Source organism: Lampris incognitus, chromosome 8 (genome assembly GCF_029633865.1).
Source record: "Lampris incognitus isolate fLamInc1 chromosome 8, fLamInc1.hap2, whole genome shotgun sequence".
Classification (NCBI taxonomy): domain Eukaryota; kingdom Metazoa; phylum Chordata; class Actinopteri; order Lampriformes; family Lampridae; genus Lampris; species Lampris incognitus.
The window spans coordinates 26611030-26629495 of NC_079218.1; the positions used below are offsets into that span (position 1 = coordinate 26611030).

Consider the following 18466-nt stretch of genomic DNA (forward strand, 5'->3'; position numbering starts at 1 on the left):
GGTTGGATGGGCACTTCTTTGAGCAGATTGAGTTTCTGGAGCATCACATTTGTGGGGTCAATTAAACGCTCAAAATGGCCAGAAAAAGAGAACTTTCATCTGAAACTCGACAGTCTATTCTTGTTCTTAGAAATGAAGGCTATTCCATGCGAGAAATTGCTAAGAAATTGAAGATTTCCTACACCGGTGTGTACTACTCCCTTCAGAGGACAGCACAAACAGGCTCTAACAGGTACTATTTAATGAAGATGCCAGTTGGGGACCTGTGAGGCGTCTGTTTCTCAAACTAGAGACTCTAATGTACTTATCTTCTTGCTCAGTTGTGCAACGCGGCCTCCCACTTCTTTTTCTACTCTGGTTAGAGCCTGTTTGTGCTGTCCTCTGAAGGGAGTAGTACACACCGGTGTAGGAAATCTTCAATTTCTTAGCAATTTCTCGCATGGAATAGCCTTCATTTCTAAGAACAAGAATAGACTGTCGAGTTTCAGATGAAAGTTCTCTTTTTCTGGCCATTTTGAGCGTTTAATTGACCCCACAAATGTGATGCTCCAGAAACTCAATCTGCTCAAAGAAGTGCCCATCCAACCAATCCAACTTGTGGGAGCTGCTTCTGGAAGCGTGGGGTGCAATTTCTCCAGATTACCTCAACAAATTAACAGCTAGAATGCCAAAGGTCTGCAATGCTGTAATTGCTGCAAATGGAGGATTCTTTGACGAAAGCAAAGTTTGATGTAAAAAAAATCTTATTTCAAATACAAATCATTATTTCTAACCTTGTCAATGTCTTGACTCTATTTTCTATTCATTTCACAACATATGGTGGTGAATAAGTGTGACTTTTCATGGAAAACACAAAATTGTTTGGGTGATCCCAAACTTTTGAACGGTAGTGTAGATCTGATGGATGTTAGCCAGCTTCTCATTTACACAAGAGCCATTGACAGTTCATTTGAAGTGCCCAAGGAGTTATTGAAATTGGTGTCTTTGCATGACACTACCAAAGGCAAGGATGTTTTCAATGCCATTAAAAGTGTTGTGAAGTGAGCATGGGGGCTTTGATAAGCTTTCAGCTGTTTTCAACTATGGTGCACCATCAATGTGAGGAAGACGCAGTGGATTCGCTGGGCTCCTCCAACAGAGCGGCACTGACTGTCCAATATTGCACTGCATCATACATCAGGTGGGTAACATTATTGCTAGCTAACTATTAATATATGGATATGAATGTGGGTTTTCTTTGTGAGAATTTTTATCATAGGCTAAATCCTATTTCATTTTCATCTTACAGGAGGCCCTCTGTCCCAAGACAATGAACTTCATGTCATGGATTTAGTTACCAAGGTTACCAATCCCATTTGAGGGGCGAACAGGTCCCTCAATCATGGGAAGTCTGTAGCCTTTTTGGATGAAATGAGTGCCGCTTATGGGATTTACAGATGCACACTGAGATCAGATGGATGTGCCGCGGAAAGTGCTTGGTGAGGTTTTTTGCGCTGCGCACTGAAATCCCAGTGTTCTTGGAGGACACCATTGGATGTGATACAAGCGCTTACTGCAGCACACTCAGGGGTACAGATTTTCTTTGTGACATGGCCTTCCTTGCAGATAATACCTCACATCTTAATCACCTTAATATGCAGTTGCAGGGAAGAGGCCAAACTGTGTCGGATCGCTATGTATACATGAACACATTTAAGTGTAAATTAGCCCTGTTCAAAGAGGGCTTTTCATCCAACCATCCAAATTTGGCACACTTTCCCACCTGTGAAGAAATGCACAAAGATCTCCCCGAATGTGAGAAAACATTTCTCAACTACAGAGCAGACACAAACACTGAAGCAGCAGTTCAAGGAACGCTTTCAAGATTTCCATGCCATGCAGCCACGAACTGCATTATTCACCGACCCCCTCTCTGCTGCTGTCAGTGAGCAACCCCCAGAGTTGCAGCTTGAACTTCACGAACTACAGTCAGACCCCTTCTTTCAAGAAAAGTGCAATGAGAGAGGAATTTCATTTTGGAGACTACTACCCAAGTCCTGCTTTCCACTCCTCAGGGATTTTGCACTCTTCAATGGCCAGCATGTTTGGGAGCGCCTACATCTGCGAGAGCAGAGTCTCAACAATGAAGCACATCACCTCAAAAGAGAGAAACAGACTGACAGATGAAACTCTGTTCCAGCTCATGCAGATTGGATGCACAAACACTGACATTCAGTTTATTGTACGCCAGCAGGAGCGGCCACAAGTATCTCATTAAGACAGAACTTTATACTGATCCACCTGTGGGTGTGTTTCAATGGCTTTCAGTGGCTTCATCAGTGTATAAATGTGTGTGTGAATGGGTGAATGTGAGGCATACATTGTAAAAAAGCACTTTGAGTTGACGGTAGGCTAGAAAAGTGCTATATAAAATGTAGTCCATTTACCATTTTGAGCTAAATCCATGTTTATTTGAAACATGTCATGGAATGGAAGGGCAGAGTAGAAATGCACTATACAAACATGAATATTAGTTGTTGCACTTAGTGTGAACATTAACTTTTGTACCATTATTGAATATTGATTTTTGATACCCCATTGCACTAAATAATGGTATATCCCTCAGGACTGTGGACGTTTTGTTTCTGTGTTAAGCTCATTAAATAGAAATGTTGGTATAATGAACTTTGATTACTGGTATATATTTTATTCTTTTAATTGAATTAGTAGCTATAACTGGTTAATTGAGCGATAGGGTTACAGCATCCCACTGGTGGAAGTGCATGCTCACAATCTGGCCCTCTGGTAGTGAGTATAACATTTTTGTGGCCCTCTCTATCAAAGTTGCCCATCCCTGGTTTAAAGTCTAGGCTTACTCTGATAAATGCAGCGGGTGGAGGAATGGGCAGTGTTATACACAAACAGAATTGCACATGTTAAGAGTACACCTACTGTTTGATGGAGCAACTGGCTTCTGAGATTCCTGATCCTACGACAAGGACTACACCTCGATTGCTATATGCAACACCAAGATTTGCTGTGGGCAGCTTTGGGCAAGTCCCATTTTTATACTTGTAGGACTGCAAAAAAATTGTCGGCTTTGGTAACAGTTGCTTAATCCTCTGTGGGTCAGCAGGCCTCTTTAAAGAACCAACTGTTCTCTGTACTTTAATTGCTAAATGAAAGCTGATTTAACCTCGATGGCAAAGCTGGTGAATAACACCAGCTACTCCAACGCCACTCCTGGTTACCCTCACTGCAAGAGCTCATGTTCCAAAATCCAAAAGAAATACTGATGGTGATACTGTATTCTCAATCTTGATCTCACCCCCTACCACACACACACTCGTTTCACTATCCTTATGAGGACCCCTCATTGACTACATTCATTTCCTAGCCCTTAACCCTAACCTTAACCACGCAAACTACATGCCTAACCCTAACCCTTACCCTAACTCTAACCTTAACCCTAAAACCAAGTCCTAACCCTAAAATAGACCCTTTTACTTGTGAGGACCTCTAAAATGTCCACACAAGGTAGGTGGTTTCCGGTTTTTCTATCCTAATGAGGACATTTGTTCCACATTAGGATAGTTAAACATACACACACACACACACACACACACACACACACACACACACACACACACACACACACACACACACACACACACACCACTTAAGAGCTGTAGTCACAAATTCAAGACCTGAAGACCAACTGGTTCAAATCCTTGTTTCCTGCCCGATTACAAGTCTATTTCTTTCCTACCTAGCCATTAAGGCTCACAAAATTTCAGTTATCAGCAATTTTTAAATGACTGAGAGTGAGTGAGACACTTGCTCTCTTTCACTTCACTTCACCATGCTGCTGTTTGGTGCTTTAATGGACAGAGAGCCAAAAAAAATGGTTTAACGGTCAAATTGACAAAACGCCACTTTTATAATCAGGAATATATACTGTGGAAAAAGCCATGAGTTATTTTATGAATCCCCTTCTAGTAAGTATAACTTCCTCAAGGTACAGCTTCTCAAGGTCATGTAGTCAGTCACTAGAATTTTCCTAAACAGAACCAACCATACTGTATGCCACGCTGCTAAAACATGGACAACCACATAATGGTGAATGTATGCACGTATGCAGAGTGACTTCACATATGTAGCACATTTTCCATAAAATGTTGTACGATAGGCATCCGGGTAGTGTGGCGGTCTATTTCATTGCCTATCAACACGGGGATCGCCGGTTCGAATCCCCGTGTTACCTCCGGCTTGGTCGGGCATCCCTACAGACACAATTGGCCGTGTCTGCGGGTGGAAAGCCAAATGTGGGTATGTGCCCTGGTCGCTGCACTAGCGCCTCCTCTGGTTGGTCGGGGCGCTTGTTCAGGGGGGAGGGGGAACTGGGGAGGAATAGCGTGATCCTCCCACGTGCTACGTTCCCCTGGCGAAACTCCTCACTGTCAAGTGAAAAGAAGTGGCTGGTGACTCCACATATATCGGAGGAGGCATGTGGTAGTCTGCAGCCCTCCCCGGATCAGCAGAGGGGGTACAGCAGCGACCGGTACAGCTCAGAAGAGTAGGGTAATTGGCCGGATACGACTGGGGAGGAAAAAAAAAAGCGGGGGGTTTATATATGAAAAAAAAAGAAAATGTTGTAGAATGCCATCTTGCACAGTATGTCCGCATACACTATGAGATATGGTAATTGTCTGTATGTCTCTATGTCAGCGTGACCAAGAGAAATCCTCTGTTAAAAGGAAGTGCATGTAATATTTTGGCTTTCCTAAACCATAACATGACTAGTAACTATGAGCTGGGGTTGATGAATGGTTCTTGTTTGAAACAAAATGAATGACTCGTGGCCCCCTGCATTCAAAAACACAGGAGTCGGGGCTGACAGAGTTGTTTTGGTTTTTATTGTTTGACGCCCCATGCTTTCAAAAGGCCTGACTTGCACTCACAGTCCTCACCAAAACTATGTAGTGACTGAAGCCAATGATATCTACTGAAGGAGTTTGAAAATGGCAGATGTCGGCAAACACAATCCACTATCTGTCTACCTGCAACTATTGGTATTGCGGGCAACGATTTATTGTTAATATTTACATCCCTCAATGATAGAGGGGAAGATTTAGGTAAAAATCACACATGGCACCTTTAAGAGGACTTTGGTCTTGATTCAGGTACTGATTCTATTGATTCAATCCAATCTACATCTGGAGCCACATACTCTTGGTCAGGTAGTGTCTGAGTAATCAATAATGCCGACCAATACTGAAGTCATTTTCGTGGCTTGAAAAGACAACCTATATATTTCCAAAGTTTTGGCACTACCCTAAATGGAAATTAAATAACTACAAAAAGCCATTATAACTTTAAGGTTAGACATCTGAAATGCTTGTCTACTTGTCCAAAGTTATTTACCCAGAATGTACAACCATTTCAGAATATTGCTGTTGGCATGGGGTAAGAGTAGAAACATTACTGTTCAGATAAGTGCTCGGTATCATCAAAATTGGTGAAACCCTACTTGCACCTCTGCATAACTGGATTTTCAAAATTATATGCCGCACATGAGCTAAACCAGGACTAATCCAACAGGCTTGCACGAGGAACAGAAATTAACTTTGACACTTAATATATTCTCAAACTCTAAATCAACATTAAGTTCTGTATAAAGTTTAAAAGCAAAATCAAATCAATTGTTCCTCTGCTGGAGGACAACCTTCTCACAAAATTCTGAGATCTGTCCATCCATATATATTGAGCCATCTTGCTGACAGACAGCCAAACAAGGGGGGGGGGGGGGGACAACCTTCTTGGCAGAGGTAACCAGCAACTATGCAAAATAAAACAACCACAACACAAAAGACAATTGGAGAGCTTTCTTTCCAAAGCTATTAAGGCATATTTTCTTACATCATTCCAGGGTTACAGCCTCTTGCTATGACGCTGTATACCACACAACTAGCCAAGAGAATAATCAAAATATCAGCATGCAATATTGCTGCACACAGCCATGAGTCCAGTCTAGACCCAGTTTTAAACTACCCAGGTGGGTGTTTGGAAGCAACTGTGAGGCACCAGTATCCTGGAGCCTCCTGCAGGTGGATAGTTTGCAGGACTGGCTGCTTTTGACAACCACAGATCCTTCTCCTGGCTGGCATGGGCACTAAAGAGGCAGCAAATAACTTGTGGCAGGTGTAGATCCAAGTATAACCTCAGATAAAAGTACAGATAGAAATGTATGCTCCAAATGACTCGATACCTCTTTCGTTACAACTGAAATGATTTGTAATAACATCAATTCATTCAATTATTGCAAAAAAATGGTAAAATGTGTCTAACATATTATCTGATGTGATAGTGAAAGTAGCACCATTTAGCACCATTCATTTATAATTACAAGCACATAGTGTGAAGACAATATTGTAGCGAATTCGGACCCGGAATGCCCCCCGAATTCACTACATTGGTGTCAGAAGTGGGATGGTGAGATCGTGAGGTCATCGGAAGCGCGTGCGCCAGGAGGCGTGAAGGAGCTGATATGCTTAAGCGCGGGGACGCGCTTCCCGAAGGAGGGGGGTAGTGTAACGTGCATGGATAAGTAGACACGTTGGTCCTTGACTAATGGGTCAGACCCTTTAGTCGACTGGTTAACGTTGTCGCTTGCGGTGTGGGAGCTGCGGGTTCGCGTCCAGGCTGTGGCGGTACCCGGACTGCCCCCCGAATTTGCTAAAATATGATGAGCCAAGATAATCACAGATATCAAGGTTTCTTTGTATTCCATGCAATTTATGCAACTCATGTAACCCCAAGACTGACAAATCCAGGAATAGCCAAACGCTTCAACTCTACATGGGTTTATGGTTCCTCTTAGAGAAAAAAAAAGACAATACATGATCTGCATAGGTGGAAAGATGATGGTTTTTAAGTAGCCTTACAAACCAAATTAAACAGAAGAACATAAAAATAAAAAAACACACAGGCATATGCCTTTTGTGTCAGTTCTACAGAACAGACAGCACATGTTTGCTGGTGTTGCCTCCCCTAGATTACTTCATAAAGTCATCAGGGTGTCTCACAGCATTACTACTGCTTTTTTTTTACAGTGACATGTATGATCTTGACAGACTCCCTCACAAACATGCATCACACCATCTGTTCACATCCATCAACTTTTGAGTATGTCTCCCAATGCCACTTCGCAGCCTGAATGGATAAAGCCTGCAGGGTACTGTACCTGAACTGGTCACATTTCCCTGTATGCAGATGTGCAACTCTTGCATGATACAGGATTTGCCTTTTACAAACAAAATTCTGCCCAGTTGCTTTGCTTAACCCTCCACGTAACTTGACTGGGAGACAATAAAACATTCGAAAATCTGTAAAAAATATAAACTTGTTTCCCTTAATGAAAAATATCTACATGAAAAGTTTGTCACACCGATGGTCATCAGCTAAATTAAGATAATTATCAAGGGAGAAATGATGAAATGTAAGAAGAATGAAAGTCAGGACTATTTTGAATACATTAAGGGCTATGAGCATCGATTTACCAGTGCCCCAACCTTAACTAATGGATACTCAAAAACACTTGAAATCTACTTTCAAAACAAATATCTAACTCTAACTCAGAGAAGTGACACTGATTTATTTTGGCAAACGCTTTTAAATCTTTGTTCATTTTATCATATCGTATTATTCTGATAAAGTAAAACGCATCCCATCTGGATTTCAAAACATATCTTAACATATCTTAAATCAATCAGAATGTGATATTCGGATGAGCTACAAAAAATTTTACTTTTTGATACAAAATCAGAAAGTCTTTGTGTCAGTGCTTTTATCAGACAGGTTACAGCTTTGCATTCTCATCAGAGCTTGGAAAAGAGCAAAGTAGACTATTTCACACATTCAGATTTTGTAAAAGTTAAAACTCTGCCATAGATATATTGAATCTGCTTAGGATGGAGTTGCACCACGGTGCTGGAGCACCCTGCTGAGTTTTATTCAGATGTTTTAGGCTCGACTTATTAAAACATCGCTGAAGGGAAGTGCCAACTTAAAAACCTCAATTATAAGTTCACACGTCCACCCCTATAATAATTTAGGTGGTTTGGCAAATGACATTGCCTGTGAGATAAGCCTGTCTGTAGCTCTAAGACACCTGATTACAATTCCCCCTACTGATAAATGAGTTAATACACCGTGTTAGGACATGGCTTGGTGCAATAGCTTTTGGTTGCTTGACTGACCCTCTTGATAAAAGCTCGCTCTCAAGTAGGACAGAAAAGTACTGTCAGGTACTGCTTGTTGATGGGGTAACTAAGATGTAAAGAGGGCAAAATAGTCAGGTATCTGTTATCAGTGAGCATTCATTAGGCTATCCACACCTGTTACGGTTTCTTGTAGGCCCATGACTTCTAACCTTGCAGCAATTTCCTGTGTTGTGTGTTCATATTACAAACCATTTGATGGCTATTATAAATAGAGATGAAAAGAGGGGCGCAAGAGAATTTCAATGTTTGGTCTCTGTTCATAAAAAAAATGATTTGTCAGTCATAAAGGATGTGAATCATTGACTAGAAAATTAAGGTTTTGGTCCTTCACTGGAAAAGGGTAAACTATGAAAGAAGTGAATTTCACACTCTTCTCAGTTTTACACAAAACAATCAGACTGAGAAATTAAAGTATGAACTGCTTGCCAAGCCTCATAAGAGCATATGGTCATAGGCAGTCCACGTAGAATGCTCCTTTTCAGCATCCTTTTGTTTAGGATCAAAAAGGGGAGGGGGGGGGGTTGATAAATGAGATCACATACACACTCACATTCACACACACACACAAATACAAGTGCGTGCACATGGATACATGACACAGTATCAGTATCATACTGTGTCTTTACAAGGATCAAGTTCCTTCATGACACTCTATAACCCGCTGTAGCGTATTACTGTAAAACTATAAATGCATTTAAAAACTATATGCATTTTCTGATTTGGTGTTCACATATCCTACATTCTCAGATAATTGTGAAGCTAGGCAACGATTTAAAAAAAAAGAATCACTGATGTATGGAGTTTTGTATGTCAGACAGAGAGTTGGACCACTGTTATGAGCTATGGCTATGAGTGGACTGGAAGCAACTTGAATCCCCATTAGTCACAGTCATAGTTACTCACATCAAAGACCTCCCTGTGCAGATCCTTACTGGTCCTCAGCCAGGAGTGATTCAATTCGCTCAGCTCCAGAATAGGCTGCACCTTGAGTCGGACTGACTCTCCAGACTGGCGAATCATCTCCACAATCTCATCTCTGCTTTTGTTCTCCACATTGACGCCATTGATCTCTACTAGCCTGTCTCCTGGCACCAAGCCCAGTGTCCGGTCCTTGGTACCAACACCCGGCTCAGCAAAGTGCACTACACGTCGGGAAATCCCCCCGTCAGTTCGCCTATCCAGCATGGTGGTTCTTCGCAGGGAGAAGCCAAAGTCCCCGGTGTTACGCCGCTGCAGCTCCAGTTGCCTTGGATCTGGTATAGGTGGAGGCACTAATAGAGGCAGCTGTAGGTCTACTCCAAGGAATGACTTCTCCACCAAATCTGGGAGGTGAACCATTTTCCTGTCAAGGCCTTGTGAGATGGAGCCTTGTCTATGCTGTGGGTTAAACACCTGGGCTTTTATCTGAAGATTCGGGGTGGTCAAGTTCTGCCCGGAGGGAGCTTGGTTCTCTATGGGATGGTCCTCATTGCTCCTCTGGGGGATGGGAAGCTGCCTTTGTCCCACCTGAGTGTTCGGCTTAGCCAGTGCACCAAACCTGGCTGCCCGCTCCTTTACAGAGTGGCGATGCAAATCCTGTCCATTTCCCTCAATATCCTCACTGGAAGCGGTGGTGCTCATCTGCCCCACGTCCCACGCCGGGGTAGCGGCATTGTCTGAGCATTTGGTGTCTAGGTCTGTCAGGCTGAGCTCGGCATTGCTTGCCACTTTAATCGGTATAGGACTGGAGATCTCAAGCTTGCTTCTGGACTCCCTCTTGGAGCTCCCACGATGGATGTTGAAGAACCCTCTCCTCACACTCATCTCCTCCAGACTTTTCAGTTCTGCCTGGGACATTCGCTCCTTTTTGTCTTTCCGGTCTTTCTTCTCCTTCTTCACCACATCCTTCTCTTTCTCCTTCTCCTTATCTTTCTTGATCAGGTGAAACATAATTGTCTTTCTCTGTCAACCCTTACAGGGTTGGACTGTGCACATTTACAGCAGAGAAGGAAGGGGCTCATACAGAGCAGTATCAGATGCAGTGTAGTATCAGAACATGTGTGCATCTATAGTAGGTAGATACACACTGGATCCAAACTGCAGGAAAGAAAAAAGTAGCCAACTGGTTAGGCATTTGTGGAGAGCACAATACAGGCCTCTGTTAGAGGCTTCCTTTATTTGTACAGTTTACGAATCTATCCCAAATGCCATTCTCGCAAGGTGAGGAAAGCAGAGCCTACAGAACATTACTCAATCTACAGTTTATAATGTTTACATTCATAGGTCCCAGATCTTTGGGAGCTGAGGAGCATGAACACCCCCAACATATTTGCCCCCATCCCTCCACACCTACCCCCCAAAAAATAAAAAGTACAAAAATAGACTAAAATAAAAAAAGACATGCTTAGCCAAATCAATAAGATTTTGTTTAATAGTCAAATATCTGTTAAGAACTGGAATGAGGCTAGCTGTGTTACCAACTCTCATATAAAAATAAATCAAACACACGATCTACTACCGGCTTCCTCCCACAGGCCAAAAACATGTAGGTCAGGCGAATCGGCCATACTTAATTGTCCCTAGGTGTGTGTGTGTGTGTGTGTGTGTGTGTGTGTGTGTGTGTGTGTGTGTTGTGTCAGCCCTGTGTGACGGCCTGGCGGCCTGTCCAAGGTGTCTCTCCGCCTGCCGCCCAATGACTGCTGGGATAGGCTCCAGCATCCCCGCAACACTGAGAGCAGGATAAGCAGTTCGGATAATGGACGGATGGATGGATGATCTACTCCTACTACTGCTACTACTTTCGGCTGTTCCCATTAGGGGTCGCCACAGCAGGTCATCTGTTTCCATCTCTTCCTGTCCTCTGCATCTTCCTCTGTCACATAAGCCACCTACACGTCTTCTCTCACCACATCAATAAACCTCCACTTTGGCCTTCCTCTTTCCCTCTTCCCTGGCAGCTCCACATTCAGCATCCTTCTCCCAATATACCCAGCATCTCTCCTCCACACATGTCCAAACCATCTCAATCTTGCCTCTCTTGCTTTGTCTCCAAACCATCCAACCTGAGCTGTCCCTCTAATATAATCATTCCTAATCCTGTCCTTCTTCGTCACTCCCAGTGAAAATCTCAGTATCTTCAACTCTGCCACCTCCAGCTCCACCTCCTGTCTTTTCATCAGCGCCACTGTCTCCAAACCATATAACATAGCTGGTCTCACAACCATCTTGTAAACCTTCCCTTTAACTCTTGCTGGAACCCTTCTGTTGCAAATCACTCCTGTCACTCTTCTCCACCCACTCCACCCTGCCTGCACTCTCTTCTTCACCTCTCTCCTGCACTCCCCGTTACTTTGGACAGTTGACCCCAAGTATTTAAACTCATACGCCTTCGTCACCTCTACTCCCTGCATCCTCACCATTCCACTGTCCTCCCTTTCATTCACGCATAGGTCTTCTGTCTTGCTCCAACTGACTTTCATTCCTCTTCTCTCCAGTGCATACCTCCACCTCTCCAGGCTCTCCTCAACCTGCACCCTAGTCTCGCTAATATGGGGCAAACGCAGATTATTTTAAGCATTTTTACGTCTGTTCTTTTGGATGAGCACCCACGGTCACTTTCACAAGATGGCACCCACCATAGTAACCATTCTTCACATAATCAGGTTTGGCAATGGTCGCAAAACAGCTGCAAGACAATCCAACCGTGCAGGGCCACAAATTAACACTAATCTAATAGTGTATCTTAATTAACTATCATATAAAGCCGCAGCGTCAAAAATAAATTGCTAATTCTGTCAAGTATCTTTCAGCCATAACATCAAAACAAAGTTGGATATATATACATAAAGGCTTTCAGGTGTGATAGAGCTTATCAATATAATGAATAACAGTGTCTCAAACAAACCAACCAACCCTGATGGGTCATGTGGTCTGGCCCATATGGATTTTGACACTGCCCTACATACAGACGGTGACACACATCGAAAGAGCCTTGAAGTGCGCACACACAGACGCACTGTTTTTCTGGCTAAATTAACGCATAAATACTTAAATCGAGGCAACTGAGTGCCTCCCGGTCCATTAAGTTCAAACCGGGAGCACTGACCACCCCCGCAGTGTCCCTGTTTATTTGGGAATGAGACGTACTAGCGACTTTCAAATTTTAAAAAACCAAACCGGAAGGTCTTTTTTACGACACGCTCACCTGGCCGTGTTTGAATGAATAAAATGACGTTTCACACTTGATCCGAACTTAAAGACTTCTCCTTAGCTTGGGCGACGTCGCAGAATGACACGGTGAAAGAGTGACATCCAAGCCAAAGCCACCTGTTCTGGAAATATTTCCATTATAAACGTGGAAACTCTTCACAACACGCCTTCGGGGGGGGGGTAAATAAATATCGATTGTTTCTTTCACTTCTCGTCGCGTATTTTTTGCGTAACGCTTTAGCGAAGGTTGTTGTTTCGACTACTCTAAAAGCTTGGTCATAATGCGCTCTCTTTAAGCTGCTTTGCCCTCATTCTTTATAGCACCGGAGGCTTTAAGGGAACACTTTCAGGGAAGAATGGAAATCAAATATATGCTGTATGTATGTATAAAGCATATGAAACCAGTGCTCTAAAAACTGTTGCTAAGCCGTCAGACTATAAGCGTTAACTTACCGTTAGGACAGAAGCTGGACATTGATCACTCGCGTCTGATAAAGGACAGAGTGAAATCGGAAGGTTTTCAGCATTTTTCTTGGAGTTGTCAGTCGCTGGAAGGCAATCCAAGAGCAGGACCAGCGCTCTCTAGTGGTCTCTTTATGTGACGCAACGCGGGGGGTCGCTTAAAAGAGCCACGCCGGGGGGCAAGATCAGAGCCTCTCAACTATCCCACAGTATGCTTATGGTAGGATAAATATGGCGGCAAATGTACTTTCCACTGTTAAACGACAGACAGTGGCTCCCTAGCACATATAATAGGTATGGGATAGGCAGTGTGAATTAAGGGGGGGGGGGTAAGCGCTCCTCAAATGACCTTCGAGCCCCCATAAAGAAGCAAAAAAAAAATTGTTACCATAAGTGGACTCCCCCTAAAATTGAAGCGGGCGACGTATATTGGCGCCTCCGTTTTTTATTATTGTGATGGAGACGATGTTTCATTGCAAAAATGCCCCCCCCATTCCAAAATAACTGTACATTCACAGGACAACGTTTTCCATGCTCAAATAGTTTTCACACTTCCAGCGGTCTTGTACATGACTGCAGCTTGATGGTGCAAAATTATACCGTGCTCAAGTAAAGTCCAAACGTTTACTAATAAGGCTCAATTGATTTTACAGAATTTTATTTACTTCAGTTCCCGCCCCCCTCCATTTGAATCAGATCACTGAAACTGTAATGTGTCTCTGTTTTCACATATAACATAGAAAAATATATAGTTGCATTCAGCATTTACAACACAGATATACGATACATAAACACAAGGATTTTAAAACAGAGTTTTGGTGAAATCAATCAATCAATACAAACACACAAACACACCAAGTCCTTTTACAATTTCAATTCCCTTTCCAACTAACCAGTGTTCATGCAGAATGCCTGGTTTTGACTTCTGCACACTGAAAAGAAAACATACACAAAAGCTACAAACAGTGATTTAATTTTTTTTTAAAAAGAAGAAGAAGAAGAAGCAGGACTCCACTGACTATTCTCTCTGTAAAAGATGGGCTCACATGAGAAATGTATGAAAACAAGAAAGTTTTTATAAGATTGGAGGATCGGGGCATGGTACGGTGGGGAGAAGCAACATTAGGGAAGGCTTGACCTTTAATAATAGCTTCACTATTCATTTTTTTGTCCTGTTTGTATACCAGTTCATATGACTTTAATGCTGAAACTGTCCTCCCTGCCCCCCAGCAAACAGTGTGTGTTACATCTTTGTCATCCTCTTCTCCAGGCAAAAGCTGAATAACAATCAGGCAATTTAGGCTCCATTACCAAGTGAAATAAATATCTATGCAACAAAATTATCCAGGAAATACCTTATGTGTAAATTATGGTGGATGATAAGCAATACTTTCATTTGGTGAAAATATTGGCTGGTGAAGATATTGGCTATTTTCTGTATTCTTGTGGTGCAAAACTTATATATAAAGTTGTTGGGGGGAAAAACAATGTTATGTGGCCTAAACATATTTCTCTTGAGCTACAGCGGTTGTTTATTGAATTACTATGGCTTGTCATTGTCATATAGCCCTGTGTCTTAGGATCTGTGGTCTGTAGGCCCATATCATTCTCATTTTTTTGTGACAAATACTGCCTCCAATTCATTGCTTTATGCCAAATATTAACGTGTACGGTCTGTTGGAGTTGTGCACAGTTATCACTAACCCCATGCTGAGTAACTACATCTCTGGGTCGATGATGCATCGACAATCAAAACAATGAAACCAAAACAAACGTGTTGTGTAGCCTGACATTTACAGACACAGAAGACCTATTCAAAAAGAAACTTTTACTAGGTAGGATATCAATTATTTTATTTCTTCCACTGGTGGCAATGTCCTTTCATCGCAGAGGGGGTAAAAATTAATCACAGCAAATCCATTAGTTGGACCAAAGTTTTCAGAGAGCTTCTTGCATTGATCTCATAATACATTTTACACCATTGCCACCCTTCGTGATGAACACACAACACACACTCTTTAAATTAAGAATGGTGTGCACATTCCCTCTTCATCATTTCAAAGAATGGTACTTGTTTATTCTCAATAGCCTTCCACATTTGAAATGTGGTTAAATGAGAAGGCGAAACACTGAGTAGGTCAGGGTTATATATTAAACTTAATTATCACTGAACTGTTCCTAATCAGTGATTTCCTATAGTGTAGTCCAACTTGGATTAATGCAATGACCAGTCCATCATGCTACAACAATTTAGGGCTGCACAAAACAAAACAAAAAAAAATCGGTACAGCTCAGTATTGCAATATTTTTTTACAATACTTCATCGATTTTCCAGTCCCTTGTATCAATACATTAAAAAATTATTCATTTTTTCAACAGATTTCGGTTCAATATGTTCAGTGACACAATAAGAATACTTAATATGCACTTTATTTTATAATGTTATGGCATCTACATTGCAGTTCAATGTGTTCGGTGACACATGAAGAATACTTAATTTGGACACTTTATTTTCATATGATGTTATGGCATCTAACATTTCAACTTCAGTGTGTTCAGTGATACAGTGTGCACTGTGCAATGCAAATACAATTCTAATAAATTGGAAGGGAAATTTAGAATTAAATAGTTTTGACTCAATTTGTCCACTGAGTCACCAAAATATGATGTGATGTAAATATTAGATTACCTAAGTGGTAAACAGGAAGTTGTATTTTCAGCTATATTTTTAATTTTTAGTAAATTATGTAGAGTACTGCAACATATCACAATATGTATCGCGATACAATCATATCGTGACCATGTATCATGATACATATCATATCATGAGGTCCTTGCCAATACTCAGCCCTATACAGCATATGATAATCTGTTGTATTGTATGACATTTTTTAATCATTAGGATGTCCATTGATTGAAAAGAGTGTTCATATCTCATTTTGTCCAGGAGGATATATTATTAGATATTTATTCCATAATCATGTTTTTCTCCAAGCCTCTTACCTCCAGGGCACAATTTAGCCTTCTGTTGAGGTTTGTGCAGCAGGCAAATTAAACACAAAAACATCACTTTCTGCATCTTAGAGCAAAAGAGAAGGTATCAGAAAATGAATCTTATTTAAATCTTGGAAGCAACCATTCTTTCTGAGTGTAACAAAAGCATATGTTACTCTGCCCTGCTAAATCGGGCAGTCATCCACCACCACACCCCTTCTGAAATCAGCCATTTATTTAAGCTTTTAGCAGGCATCTGAAGGACTGAAAAACTTTTTCATTTATCTATTTCCTTATTTATTTTTGCCATTGAATTATTTTGTAAAACATTTACTGCACTTTTTGACAGGTTTTACCCCATTTTAATTTTCATGTTTAACCAACACTACAAAGATTCACCTCTAATCTTCATATAAACAAAACACTGGTGCAAGTGCTCAATGGATGCAATGCAAAACTGAAAGGACTTGCTGTTCATGATTGCTATTCATTATAAATTTAGTAGACTTATCTAAAAACCTGAACTTTCTGTATAAAATGAAGGCAAATTCAAAAATGCAAAAGGTATATGAGGCTACAGTAGACATTTAGGATTATTGTATACCCACACATCAAGTTGAATGATATGAGAGGTGAAATATTTATACATTAAAACACTTCTGTCTCATTTTGGGATGGGATTAGTACTCTTAACTATAATGTATAAAAGAAAAGTCCAAATTCAGCTCTGACCTTTCACACTAAAGGTTACAAAATTATATTAGATGATCACATATGGAACATGATTGCATACTACAAATATTTTCACTGTGGTAGGGGAAAAAGATTTGTTGATCAGTAGGTAAAATATTTTTGTTATTTCTGTAGAACATTGATCCACTGCAACAGACTAAAAAGACGGTTGCCTTTGCACTCTTACTTAAAAACGAGTAATCAAAATTTTGAAATATACAAATGCATTCAGAGGTGGAAACAAACAGCATATATATATAGATATAGATATAAAACAGTAGTATATAGCTTTATATAGCTTTATATAGCTATATATCACCATAAGAGCTTAAGAAATTTATAGCCATGACTTTCTGCCTCTGCCTAATTTGGCCATGCTGTAAAGTTTAGTCTTAGTGCGTTCCTTTTCATCTGGGTTCCTCTTGGAAGAGCACTCCAGTGTTGAGTCAGTCTCAAAGGAGATGGCAGGGGCCTGTGTTTGAACACCACTACTCTTCTCCCTGAACATTGGAGGGGGGGTCTGTAGGACCACCCGGCCACGTAAAGAGTGCTTGAGCTGTAGCAGCAGTGAGTTGTGGCTAGAATACAAGCCGACCTGCTCTATGGGGTCCTTGTGTGGTTCACAGCATGTGGAGCATGCAGAGCAGAGTACACGGAAAATGTAGACCCAACCAAGGTAGTGCAACTCAACAATGTTCAATATGAAGCAGCCTAAACTGATGCTGAACATAAAGTTGAGAAAGATGGTCTTCTCTGTGGCGCGAGACACGAAGCAGTCCGTTCGGTGGGGGCAGGGGTAGGTCTCACAACGGAACAGGTGGGGGACCTCAAAGCCAAACAGGTAGTACTGCCCCACAAGGAAGATTATCTCCATGATGGAGCGTAGCACCACATGTATGATGTAGATAAGTAGTACTTGACTAGAAAGTTGGGTCGGATCCCTCTCCACCGCTTTCATGTCCTCATCCAGGTGACTCCTCTCCATACACTCACCCTCCCGTGAGCTCCACTCCTCCTCGTCATTGGGAGTGAAATTGGGGCTGTTGACTTCAAGTACTGTCTCTCTCCCATCTCCGATATATTTGGGCTTTTCAAGCTCAGATGGACATCTGGCTACGACTTGAACCTTCTCAATGTCTAACTTGTCATCCTTGGTGATCTTTTGCAAGACATAGACGATGTAAAAGATTGATGGTGTGGACACAAGAACAATCTGGAAGACCCAAAAACGTAGGTGTGAGACGGGGGCAAAGGTGTCATAACACACATTATTGCATCCAGGCTGCTGGGTGTTGCAGGTAAACTTGGACTGCTCGTCACTGTAGACAGCGTCACCGACTAGCGTCACCAGCAAGATGCGGAAGATGAGCAGCATAGTCAGCCAAATCTTGCCAATTACTGTGGAGTGGTTTTGCACCTCTGTTAGGAAGCGGCCAAGAATGGACCAGTCTGCCATTTCTGTGGAAATGTGGGTTAGGAAAAAAAAAACAAAAAAAAAACAGTTATCTTGCTGAATGTTTTATTAGAGAGTGAAGTTATTTAATGGAGCACCATCTGCTGATACAATTTTCAGATTGAAGGGATGTGAATAAGAATGATAGCTCAACATTCCTACATGACTTCTGAAAGAGTTCATCACGTGATGAGCCCATCATAAGCTTACCGGCTCTTCATCAAGTCAGGCACTGCATACACATTTCAGCATTACCATTCATTAGATATTGAAAATATTATCTTAGATATCCGCCTATACTCTCTCCCTAGTATTACATGGTACTTGTTTCCTGTATTCCACAGCATGGCATGGCTTTGTAAACATTACTTTACAG

The 18466-nt window shown here is 41.7% G+C and overlaps 2 protein-coding genes across 2 annotated transcripts in view; both read right to left on the reverse strand.

Annotated features, from left to right (window-relative positions):
* Positions 1 to 10303, reverse strand: part of LOC130116648 (unconventional myosin-XVIIIa-like) — a 96092-nt gene extending 85789 nt beyond the window's left edge. Inside the window, exon 1 of the mRNA XM_056284625.1 lies at positions 9165 to 10303. Within this exon, the coding sequence (XP_056140600.1) occupies positions 9165 to 10190 (1026 nt within the window). The 5' untranslated portion in view covers positions 10191 to 10303. The remainder of the gene's footprint in view (positions 1 to 9164) is intronic.
* Positions 10304 to 16974: 6671 nt separating this feature from the next.
* Positions 16975 to 18093, reverse strand: LOC130117085 (gap junction delta-2 protein). Its single transcript, XM_056285234.1, has one exon. It carries the CDS (start codon positions 18091 to 18093, stop codon positions 16975 to 16977), a length of 1119 nt encoding a protein of 372 aa, XP_056141209.1.
* Positions 18094 to 18466: the final 373 nt, after the last annotated feature.

Excerpts from the sequence above, each read along its gene's own strand:
- LOC130117085 (XM_056285234.1), bottom strand. The coding sequence starts at position 18,093 with ATGGCAGACTGGTCCATTCTTGGCCGCTTCCTAACAGAGGTGCAAAAC.